Source organism: Pan troglodytes, chromosome 3, assembly GCF_028858775.2.
Source record: "Pan troglodytes isolate AG18354 chromosome 3, NHGRI_mPanTro3-v2.0_pri, whole genome shotgun sequence".
Taxonomy (NCBI): domain Eukaryota; kingdom Metazoa; phylum Chordata; class Mammalia; order Primates; family Hominidae; genus Pan; species Pan troglodytes.
Genome location: NC_072401.2, coordinates 73,438,824 through 73,451,103, shown reverse-complemented (window position 1 = coordinate 73,451,103; position 12,280 = coordinate 73,438,824). Strand labels below are relative to the sequence as shown.

Below are 12,280 nucleotides of genomic sequence, written 5' to 3'. Positions count from 1 at the left end.
CTCGAAGTCTCCTTATCTCATTATTGAATATGAACCTACACAAACTTTTTACTTTGTGATTTGTATCCACATCCAAATTACTCTGTTAGAATCTGATTAAATTATTTTTGTTTTTCTTGGGATCTGACTTTTGGGAGGCTTTAAGTGATATGCTTGCACTTCCCTCCACCTGGAAACCACCTCTTCCTTCTCTGATCTCACCTTGGCTTAGCTCTCCAACACAAGACTCTGTGGTGTCTGCCCATGCCCACTACTCTCACTGTTGAGAATAGTATTCAATATCTGTTTAACATATATAACTACTTTTAACAAACACTGAATACTCCTTTTTACTAAAGGTGTAAAGACTGTCAAGCTTTGGATTTTCTCTGTTAATAATCAAAGTTTATAGAAATTTTAATACTTACCTAGATATTCTGCAAGGTGATCAAATTCTGGTTTATTGGCAATGAGCTCTTCTTTTGTAGGAATGTTTATTCCCATGAAGCATGGATATTTAATTGGTGGTGAAGCTACTCGAATGTGTACCTTGGAAAGAAATCATTGCACACAAGGTTTTTAAGACTATGCAAAATTCTTTCATTGTGCAAATACAATACAAAATTGTTTTGCAGAATATTCAGTAACAACATACGGGTAATAAATTATTCTTTCTACAAGGCTGCTTCTTGGTTTTTTTTTTCTTTCACCTAATCATGAGGAAGTTTCTTTGTCTAGATATCCTACTTCTCATTTGATGTCTTTACATTCCTAGAGCCACTTTTCTCTTGTAATACCGGGTACTTCTGCTTATCCCTTATCTTACCATTTTAAAAAGAAAAATACAATTTACCAGGTTATAACAAAAACCTTACTACTACAACAGAGTTGTTTTTGTCTGTTATTGTTTTTTTTGCCTTTCATCAGGTACATTTACATGGCTATACTCTGTGTCCACATTTCCTTTTTAAACTTTATTAGAATAGATTTTCCCATTTTTGCTACGCAGTCTTCTTAGTATTTAATGGCTGCATCATATTTCATCACACTGATATATCAATTTACTAAATTATATTCACCAACAGGGAGATATGCCATTTCCAGGTTCTTTGACTTAATTCTTTTTCACTATTGCAATAAATGATGAAATTATGTTAAACTCTTGTATCTATTACATAATTGCCACAGAATTTCAGAGTAAGATGATCATAATCCTAAACACAGGTATAAAAAAGGCTGGAAAATCATAATCCCAATTATCTTGGAAACTTTCTAAATAAACTGGCATGCTGCTTTTCATCCCACTTTCTTCTACAGTGAGATTTTATTTTTGATTTTTCAGAGATGGGGTATATGTTGCCCAGGCTGAGACTTTATTTTTAAATTTACATAACTATTAGTTGTAAATGGCATCTCACTTCTGTAGTATGAGCTACTGAAATAGAATAAGCTTTGAAATCTTAAAATAATATATCTATATAAAAACATGTACACAATAAATATATACATTTGTCAATTTAAAAAATAAAAATTAAAAAAAATTTTTTTTCAAGACATAAAGTGAGGCCGGGTATGGTGGTTCACACCTGTAATCAAGCACTTTGGGAGGCTGAGGCAGGCAGATGGCCTGAGCTCAGGAGTTTGAGATCAGCATGGGCAACATGGTGAAACCCTGCCTCTACTAAAAATATGAAAAATCAGCCGGGCATGGTGGTGTGTGCCTATGGTCCCAGCTATTTGGGAGGCTGAAGTGGGAGGATCTCTTGAGCCCAGGAGGTGGAGGTTGCAGTAAGCTGAGATCGAACCACTGCATTCCAACCAAGTGACACAGTGAGTCCCAGTATCAAGGAAAAAAAAAAAAAAGACATAAAGTGATATTAAAATATAACTTGGCCAGGCACGATGGCTCATGTCTGTAATCCTAACACTTTGAGAGGCCGAGGCAGGTGGATCACCTGAGTCCAGGAGCTCAAGACCAACCTGGGCAACATGGTGAAACCCCGTCTCTGCTAAAAATACAAAAATTAGCCTGGCTGCAATGGCGCATGCCTATAGTCGCAGCTACTCAGAAGGCTGAGGTGGGAGGATTGCTTGAGCCCCAGAAGCAGAGGTTGCAGTGAGTTGAGATGGTGCCATAGCACTTCAGCCTGGGCAACAGAGCCAGACACTGTCTTTAACAAATACATTTTAAAAAATAATAAGTCAAAGGTATTACACTGGGATTGGCTGCATGTCTTCAAGTAGAGAAAGCAATCAATACTCCATTGATTTTAAAAAGCATTCTATTGTGTGTTTTTAGACTTTTTTTTTTTTGAGATCACTTTGGCTCACTGCAGTCTCTACCTCCTGGGCTCAAGCCATCCTCCCACCTCAGCCTCCTAAGTAGCTGGAATTACAGGTGTGTGCCACCACGCCCCACCCATTTTTTGTAATTTTAGGAGAGGTGAGTTTCACTATGTTGTCCAGGCTGGTCTTGAACTCCTGGACGCAAGCAATCTGCCCACCTCAGCCTCCCAAAGTGCTGGAATTATAGGCATGAGTCACTGTGCCCAGCCTATTTTGTGTAGTTAGTCTTTTAATTAATTTTGTAAAAATTTTAGGTTTTTTAAATTTTAATTTTATTATTATCTTTTATTTTTGTAGAGACAGGGTGTCACTATATTGCCCAGGCTGTTCTCGAACTCCTGGGCTCAAGCAACCTCCTACCTCAGGCTCCCAAAGTACTGGGATTACAGGCATGAGCTACCTCACCCAGCCTTAAGCTTTTATATTGAGCTTTTTAATCTATTAAGGATTACATTTAATGTAAGTGTGGCTGTGACATGTTCTCCAAGTTGCTACACAGTTATTCCTAAACCAAACTGATAAAAAAAGTTAATTTATTATATTGAACATCCATTTTGATTCACTATCCTAAATTGCAATTTTATGCCAGTATCTTATTGTTAACTGATGCTTTAGGATATGTTTTAATATTACTTACCTCTTTTGCACCAGATTCTTTGAGCAGTTTTATTATAGGTGAGATGGTATTGCCTCTGACAATTGAATCATCTACAAGAACAATTCTTTTGCCTCTAAAGTTGTCTGACAATACTCCAAATTTTTTTGCAACACCAAGTTGTCTTAACCTCATGTTTGGCTGAATGAAGGTTCTCCCTACATACCGGTTTTTACACAGCACCTCCACATATGGAAGTCCACACTGATAGAGAAGAAATGAAAGGACAATGAGGAGTAATATACAGAATAGGCAAATATTTTCTCTAGATTGTGTTGCCGCCACAATATTCAAGTAAAATTTCAAAATAATTTTCCTTTATTATTTGGAAAAAAGGCAAAAAGAAAAACCACTAAACAAAATATACTTGGTGGAAAAACCAATTCATTTTGTGAGGACTCATAATGTTTTTGTCTTAAACATTATTCCTCTGTTTTGAAAGATAACACTAAGCATATGAAGACATGACAAAGATTAAATCACTGTCAGAAAAATTCATTATCAAAGTGATAATTTTTAAAGAAATGAATTAAAATAAATAAATTAAAACCAGTAGACCAATGAGATACTTTTTAGGGATAGGAAGTAATTAACCCATTTATCAAGGTAATCTTTTCGAAAATGTATGCATATTAATTCTTTTAGAAGTTAATAAAGTATCCAAGGTAGTGAATATTGGATGTTATACCCCAGGATTACTACAGTTACACCATCTACCTGGTTATGAAAATAAAGCATAACACTGACAACATCATGCTAAATGAACATAAACAGCTTTATTATTACCCATACTTAGTAGCAAGCAAATATTCCAGTGACTTGTGAAGATAATTCAAGACGTTTATTTTAATATTAAGTAAATTTTTCCACTGAATATATAGTTGATGAACACTATGGGTTTGAAGTACATGAGTCTACTTATAGGTGGATTTTCTTCCATCTCTGCCACCCCTGAGACAGCAAGTCCAGCCCCTTTTCCTCTTCCCTCCTCAGCCTACTCAACGTGAAGACAACAATGAGGATGAAGACCTTTATGAAGATCCACTTTCACATAAGGAATAGTAAATATATTTTCTCCTCCTTATGATTTTCTTCAAAGCATTTACTTTTCTCTAGCTTACGTTATTGCAAGAATACAGCATATAATACATATACAAAATATGTTAATCAACTGTTTATGTTATTGGTCGGGCTTCCAGTCAACAGTAGGTTATCAGTATTTAAGTTTGGGGGCATTAAAATGCATACACAGATTTGACTGTGCAGAGGGTTGGCACCTTTAACCCCCAAATTGTTCAAGGGTCAACTGTATAGTCATGATGTTATCTTTTTAAAAAGAAGGGGGCCAATTTCTGAACCCTTTAGTGAACGTTTTTTTCTTTTCAGTGAACCTTTTAGTGGTTTTCACTAAAATAGTGCCATTGGATAAAAAGCCTGGAAAATAAAAAACGCTTGTAAACAAACCAACATTAACCACCAAAGCTTTCTTTCTCCTTAGAAATGTTGATGAGTTTCTCTTTATAGGCAAGGGTTTCTTATTCCACAGCTGGGAGAGCAATTCACTGCATGTTAATTAAGAGAAAATACCTTTCCTGCATAAGCAAGAGCAGCAGGCGTAGCAGATTCTGGAACAGTGCTAACCAAATCTGCATCCACAGGTGCTTCAATCGCTAGCTGCTGGCCACAACGGTATCTTACTGTATAAACCATTTGGTCTGGTGTGTTTGGAAAAGGAGAGAGAGTATTTTTACTTAGCATGATATAACAGTGTTATTCTAAAAAACTAGTGCTAGAATTCTACAGATTGAGTATAAAAAGAAATGCAATATATACAAAAATATGAATGTGGAAATACACAAACTGGGGAACTCAACTGTGTGGTTTTAAAAAAAAATTGACCTTCATATAGATCTAAAAAATCATAATCCTTACTCCTAACAAAAAACAAAATCCAAGAGTCAAAAGGAAGTGAAAAATAGTGATCTTATGACTTGTGGGCTCAGTCCTATATCCACAACATATAACTATATGCCTTCAAAGAGCCAGGTAAGCCTTTGAGGCAAGAATTGCCATGATTCAAGGAGATAGCTAAAACACTTATATGAATGTTCTAAGAAAAGAAATCTACTTACCTTCAAACATACTGTCTGGTCTTGCAAAATAAACATATTCAAAGATACAAAAAGCCATTGGGTTTCCTTCAGACCTTGATATAATATCAAGTGTTTGGACATTGTGTCTGGATATTTCCACAATTTCTCCAGGCAAGACTTCACGGTAATATCTTGGGAAACAATGTTAAAGAAAGAAGACTTTTAATAAACTAGTCCTTAAGGCTGATGAAAATATTAATTATAAAGCACACAGAGTACCTTCCCTTAGAGAAACAATTGATTCATTCAATATAAAATCTAGAAGTGACTTTTTAAAGTGGTATGTCTCCTGCAATGATTTCTTTATAATCTCTCTGTAAACACTAAGTTCTAGTATAGAATTAAAAAATTAAGGGCCCTAAGTTGTATTGAATTTTAAAAGAATAAAGTATAAAGAAAACATTTTCTCCTGGCTTACATTTTTCTATCATAACTATCTCTCATTGAGGAAGTTCTTCCTTTCTAAAATAAGTCTCTATTTTCATATTGTACTGTAAAAAGAGAAAAATTATACAAAATAAAGAAAATAAGTTTCATAGTATCTTGAAAGAATGCCAGCTTCAGAATTAGAAGCTATTACTAGAACATTAAACTCAGTGCAACTGCTGAGCATAACATGCATAAGAAAAACCATTTATAAATATTTTCTTGCAGACATCAAAAAGAAAACTTCCAAACTTTCACATAAATAAGAAACTGTCTAAAAAAAATTCTTTTCAACATGGGAAAATAAAATATGTCAAACAAGGTAAAACTTACCTTGCACCAATAGATAAGAAGCTACAAGATTCTGAAGACACCACCCATCCTTCTGTTTCTGATGTTTTTTTCTCTGTAAATCACAAATCAATTCAATTAATGGATTCCAGAAATTTTAAGAGGCTATTTCAACGGAACAGCTAACACTAAATAAATAAGTAAATAAAACTCATAGAATAGCCATTTCTAAGACTTTAAGAGCACATGGATCCTCATTTGACTTGAGCCAAAGATAAAATAAATGATCTTCTAAGATTCCTTCTAACATTATGATTTCATGGCTAGAAAAAGATATCTTGATAAAAGTGAAAAGAAACCACTAAAATCATACTGCAGAAATGAAAAAGCTAGGCAAAGGACATGAATAGGCAATTAAGACAGGAAAAAATAGGAATCTCCATTAAAAACATTAAAAGGGATTCATCCAGCCAGGCGTGGTGGCTCACACCTGTAATCCCAGCACTTTGGGAGGCTAAGGTGGGCAGATCACCTGAGGTCAGGAGTTTGAGACCAGCCTGACCAACATGGAGAAACCCTGTCTCTACTAAAAATACAAAATTAGCTGGGTATGGTGGCGTGTGCCTGTAATCCCAGCTACTCGGGAGGCTGAGGTAGGAGAATCACTTGAACCTGGGAGGCGGAGGTTGCAGTGAGCTGAGATCGCACCACTGCACTCCAGCAGCCTGGGCAACAAGAGCGAAACTCGGTCTCAAAAAAAAAAAAAAAAAAGGGACTCATCCTCAGGAGTACTCAAAGAAACGTACTTTAAAAAGGAAGAATACATTTATTTTTATTTTTTTTACCTAGCTCCCTCCCACCCATCAACTTTCTATACCTAAAGATTTCAGGGCTTGATAGCAGTAGGACAATAATGGAAAAACATTATGAAATGATATTCCTTCTAAAGTTTATTACCTTTGTCATTTATATCAGACACTGGAATAAGACGACCAATGCATAAGGGACGATTTCCATAAGGATCTCGTACTGCATAAATAACATCTCTGTGCATTATAAGCAGGGAGTATGCTGTGGGTGCTTCCTTCATCAAGTTTTTAATCCTGGAATTAATTAAATAATTGAATGAATAACTTCAGTTATAAACATATGCAAGGCAAAACTCTCCTTACTAGAGCTCTAAGTTTAGTCCAGTTCTCTGCTTACCTGGCTACCCAGTCTGGGGTGTCATCTTGTTCCTGAGGAGGGGTATACGCCAGTAACTGGGTAATCATTTCACTATCAGAACTTGTAGACAGACCAATACCATGACGCAGAAGCTATATAGAAAAAAAGAGAAGCTTAATCATCAGAGGGGAAGCTCCACCCCACCCCAAACCCAGTAGCCAACCATAATGAAAAGAAATAAGGCATTCTGTGGATGTCCAGTTACAAAAATCCTGCATCCCACTAATGCAGCAGTCCCCAACCTTTTTGGCACCAGGGACCAGTTTGGTGGAAGACAATTTTTCCATGGACCAGGGACAGGGGATGGTTTGGGGATGATTCAAGCGAATTACATTAATTGTGCACTTTATTTCTGTTATTACTATACTGTAATATATAATGAAATAATTATACAACTCACCATAATCTAGAATCAGTGGGAGCCCTGAGCTTGTTTTCCTGCAACTAGACAGTCCCATCTGGGGGTGATGGGAGACAGTAACAGATCATCAGGCATTATACATTAGCTTCTCATAAGGAGAGCACAACCTGGATCCCTTGCATGCACAGCTCACAACAGGGTTCATGCTCCTAGGAGAATCTAATGCTGCTGCTGATCTGGACAGGAGACAGAGCTCAGGTGGTAATAGTGAGCGATGGGGAGCACCTATAAATACAGATGAAGTTTCACTTACCACTCACCTCCTGCTGTGTGGCCTGGTTCCTAACAAGCCACAGACTGGTACCAGTCCCTAGCACAGGGGTTGGGGACTCCTGTGCTAATAGTATGTATATACTAATAACGGATGACCATGGCTGGAGGCAATAGGAAATCTAGAAGATTTTCAAGCAGGAAAAATGTGCTTTATGAGATGTACAGAAAAGCTTTTGAATACTAAATTTGAAGGCACACAGACCTGAAAGTGGGTAGGGGGTCCTGAAAATTTGGTTTGTGGGTCTGACCTTTTCTACCCTCAACACTCTTGATGAACTGGGTATATTCCTATAAAAGTAGTACACTACAGTGATAACTTTCAAGCTGGGTTTGTTAGTGATCATAATGGTGGCTACCCATCCTCATTGATTATTACTGATAGAAGAAAGTAATCAACTGTATCGAACAATGAAATGTAGCAGATGTAATAAATATCGCTTGAGGGTACTCTATGATAATTCTGAACAGGACTGACCAAGACAAGGGCAGCCCCATGGACATGCACAGATTGAGTCTGAATGGGCACTACAGAACATCTTCAGTAGGGAGCTAAAGGTAGAGATAAAGTTTAGCATCTAGGTAAGGCGTTATGTCAGGAAACAGTGAGGTAGTGGTTATCTCTAAGTGGTGAATTTTAAAGAAATTTTTACTCCATATTTATACCTTCATGATTGTCTGAATTTTTAAATGAACTATATATTTTTTCATTTGGGGACAGAAAAGCACAATAAGGTCATTATAATGCCTATGAACAGGGCTGGACAAAGCTCTAGGAAATGTCTAAAGACAGAACTGAAAAATGGAATGACAGTGAGTGGTACAAAAGCCTGGGTTCTAAATATTTTTGACCCAGCAGTTCATTATTATTAAGCTTCTGTAACTGTTCATCATATGTGAATTGCCCAGCTCTAGAATGCTTATAGGATGGGGCGTGCGTGTAACCATCTATTACTAAATATCACCAGGTTCTGAAGTTACCAAGTCAAGGTTATTGGGAGCTAATAAACTGAAGAAACTCAACATTAATTAATGAATGCCTGAATGGATAAAGGGAAGCTACTAGGAATGAATATAGACAGGCAGTTAAAAAAAAAAAAAAAGAAAGATGAAATGATGAATGAAAGCATAGGCACAAATTTCACATCATTAGCACAGAAAGCTCCAAACAACATGCTGTGAACCAAGAGTTTAAGTAAACAGTCTCCGTCCCTTTTCCCATATTCTAGTTTCCTGTCATTGTTTCCAATTCATTTTTTCATGTCATCTTCAAGTTTATACTACATTTTATTTTTATGCTTTTGTGATATGTAAGAAGATTTATATATGTTATTTTTATCCTGGTCTTTCCTGGTACACAGCTCCTAAAACCCTTAGAATTGCCAAAATGATAGGTGTCCTTTTGTATGCTGTTGAGATGACTGGTAGCTAGGGGCTCCTGCACAGCATCAGTATGAGGGCTAGTTGCCAGGGGAATCAACCAGAGGGTTGGAGCTTCCAGCTTCATCCCTGGACCCCCAGGGAAGGGGAGAAAGGCTAAAGGTTGAGCTGATCACCAGTGGCTGATGATTTAATCATTCGTGCCTACTTCATGAAGCCTCCATAAAAATCCACAATGACTAGATTCAGAGAGCTTCTGGATAGCTGAACACTTGGAGATGCCTGGAGGGTGGTGCCCCTGGAAAGGGCATGGAAGCTCCACGCTCGTTCCCACATACCCTGCCTTTTCCATCTTTTCACCAGACTGTTCTTCTGTAGCCTTTGTAATATCCTTTATAATAAACTGGTAAATGTATACAAAGCACTTTCTTGAGTTTTGTGATGTTTGAAACCAAAGGTAGTGCTAGGGCTGCTGCAGGAACTCCCAATTTATAACTGGTTGTCAGATGTATCAAAGGCCCGGACTTGCAACTGGCATCTGAAGTGCGGGACAATCTTGTGGGACTGAGCCCTTAACTTCTGGAACCTGACTTTACCTCCAGGTACTATCAGAATACAATTGAATTATAGGATACCCATTTGGTGTCCTCTGGAAAACTGGCTGGTATAAGAAACCCCCCTATTTGGTGACAGAAGTGTGCTGAGTCTGAGAATAGGAAAAACGGCTTGATTTTTCTTATCTCATACAAGCTTTGAACATAGCAACAGAGTTAAAGAGATAGCAAGTCCATAAACTCTAATTTCTCTATGCTTCCATCCATAAATCAACTCTCCCAAATCTCTAAAGCAGTGCATTCAAAAAGTGAGTCTAAAATGCATATTCTCACCCTTGTCTCCAACTCTAGGGGACAGCTTACAATCTGGAATTGTAACAAGTACTCCAGATTATTCTGATGCAATTGTTTGTTGCAGTTAGGTAACAGGTAGCAACAATTAGAAAATGCCCTTTACAAAGATCCTTAACTTTTATTCATTAATCCATCCTAATCATTTAAAAAGGCTTAGGGAAAACAAACAAACAAAGAAATGTACCTTTTTCCTTAATCGAGCAGCATTTACCAATTCGCCATTATGTGCCACAGCTATCTTCCCATGAAGTGTTTCAACAACGAAGGGCTGACAATTTTCTAATTCACATTTTCCTGTGGTGGCATACCTTGTGTGTCCAATTCCAAGATTTGAAACATATAATTTTTTCAAATTGTCTTCAGTAAAGACGTGATTTACAAGACCCATTCCCTTGAGAAATCAAAAAGTGCAACTTAGAAAAAAACAGACTAGTACTGCTAGTAATAAACGTCTCTCTTCTCTGCCCAGCCAATCCAAATAAGACAAAGAAGTACATTTATTTTCTCTGTGTTTCAGAATTCTAATCTAAAAAAAAGTCAAAAACAAATAACCTAATTGTAAGAACTGTGAAGCACTTACTTAAAAAAACTTACTGAGGCAAAAGTCACATACCATAAAATTAACCATTCTAAAAAGAACAATTTAGTGGCATTTAATACCTTCACAATGTTGAAGCACTTGTGTTTCATAAGATACTATTCACTAAAACATTTAAGAACAGATGTAGTAAGCAATAAAATTTGTCAAGTATAAAAACTAAAATTTGCATTAAAAAAATCAAAGCATCTTAAAGCATTTAAATAAATGACTCCCTATTTGAGTTGGTCTTAGGCAAAAAAGTGTAACTGGGGAAGAAATACATCCTAATTTGACAAATGTTAGGATATAAAGTTGAAAGTGGCTGATCCTAAGAATATTACTTTTGATTGCAAATTATTTATTCAAATCCCCCTCCCCATATTAATGATCATCTGTCTTTGTTATCTTTGTCATCCCATTTCTTTTTTCTTTTTTTTTTTTGAGATGGAGTTTCACTCTTGTTGCCCAGGCTGGAGTACAATGGTGCAATATCGGCTCACCACAACCTCCGCCTCCCAGGTTCAAACGATTCTCCTACCTCAGCCTCCCAAGTAGCTGGGATTACAGGCATGCGCCGCCATGCCTGGCTAATTTTGTATTTTTAGTAGAGACAGGGTTTCTCCATGTTGGTCAGGCTGGTCTTGAACTCCCGACCTCAGGTGATCCTCCTGCCTTGGCCTCCCAAAGTCCTGGGATTACAGGCATGAACCACTGCACTTGGTCTGTCATCAACATTTCTTAAAGTTCAAATTTACCTTGTGTGATTTGAATGTTGGCACTGAACTCCCATCACTAGTCACAATACCAGCACTCTCCTGACCCCTGTGAATATAAAAAGATATTAGCTGTTAAATCTGCCAATTGATTAGCTTCTTGAAGAACTTTATCAAGCATACTTTCTCAACAAGCATCCATGAACTTAGTGTGACAACACATTAAATGCTACTTGTACTAGCACTACTTCCATTGATGATGCTGATGCTGATGATTAGCAATCACAGCAGATGACAATGTAACAATTAGATATCTCATCTAATATTAACTAACATGCCAGGCAGTCTGTCCTAAGCATTTTACGTTGTAAAAATAAATAATTTAAAAGCTATTGGAACCCCAAATATACTTTAGGCCTTGAGAGAGATATGACTGTGATCCAAGTCACATATGGTTACAACTTCTGTTTCTCAGATTGTAGATTAACTCACTTTCTTATTTTTCTTGTTCTATACAATGACTAGAGAGAATTAAAAGACATCAGAGACAGCCGGGTACGGTGGCTCACGCCTGTAATCCCAGCACTTTGGGAGGCTGACGTGGGCGGATTACAAGGTCAAGGCTGGAGACCATCCTGGCCAACATGGTGAAACCCTGTCTCTACTAAAAATACAAAAATTAGCTGGCCATAGTGGCACACGCTTGTAGTCCCAGCTACTCAGGAGGCTGAGGCAGGAGAATTGCTTGAACCCGGGAGGCGGAGTTGCAGTGAACCAAGATCGCACCACTGCACTCCAGCCTGGGCGACAGAGCGGAGACTCCGTCTCAAAAAAAAAAAAAAAAAAAAAAGACATCAGAAACAATAACCTCCTGCCTTCTCAAGTGATGACCTTTGTTAAAGATTAACTTCTAGGTGGAGGCGGGTGGACC

The 12,280-nt window shown here is 37.3% G+C and overlaps 1 protein-coding gene across 2 annotated transcripts in view; it reads right to left on the bottom strand.

Annotated features, from left to right (window-relative positions):
* Nucleotides 1-12,280, bottom strand: part of PPAT (phosphoribosyl pyrophosphate amidotransferase) — a 42,474-nt gene that overhangs the window by 2,885 nt on the left and 27,309 nt on the right. For both annotated transcript variants that reach the window (XM_001140991.7, XM_009447854.5), the window contains exons 2-10: nt 11,392-11,458; nt 10,241-10,447; nt 7,057-7,169; nt 6,808-6,953; nt 5,893-5,965; nt 5,113-5,264; nt 4,568-4,695; nt 2,963-3,184; nt 408-528 (exon numbers count right to left, since the gene is read on the bottom strand). In XM_001140991.7, coding sequence (XP_001140991.1) covers nt 408-528; nt 2,963-3,184; nt 4,568-4,695; nt 5,113-5,264; nt 5,893-5,965; nt 6,808-6,953; nt 7,057-7,169; nt 10,241-10,447; nt 11,392-11,458 — 1,229 coding nt within the window. The remainder of the gene's footprint in view (nt 1-407; nt 529-2,962; nt 3,185-4,567; nt 4,696-5,112; nt 5,265-5,892; nt 5,966-6,807; nt 6,954-7,056; nt 7,170-10,240; nt 10,448-11,391; nt 11,459-12,280) is intronic.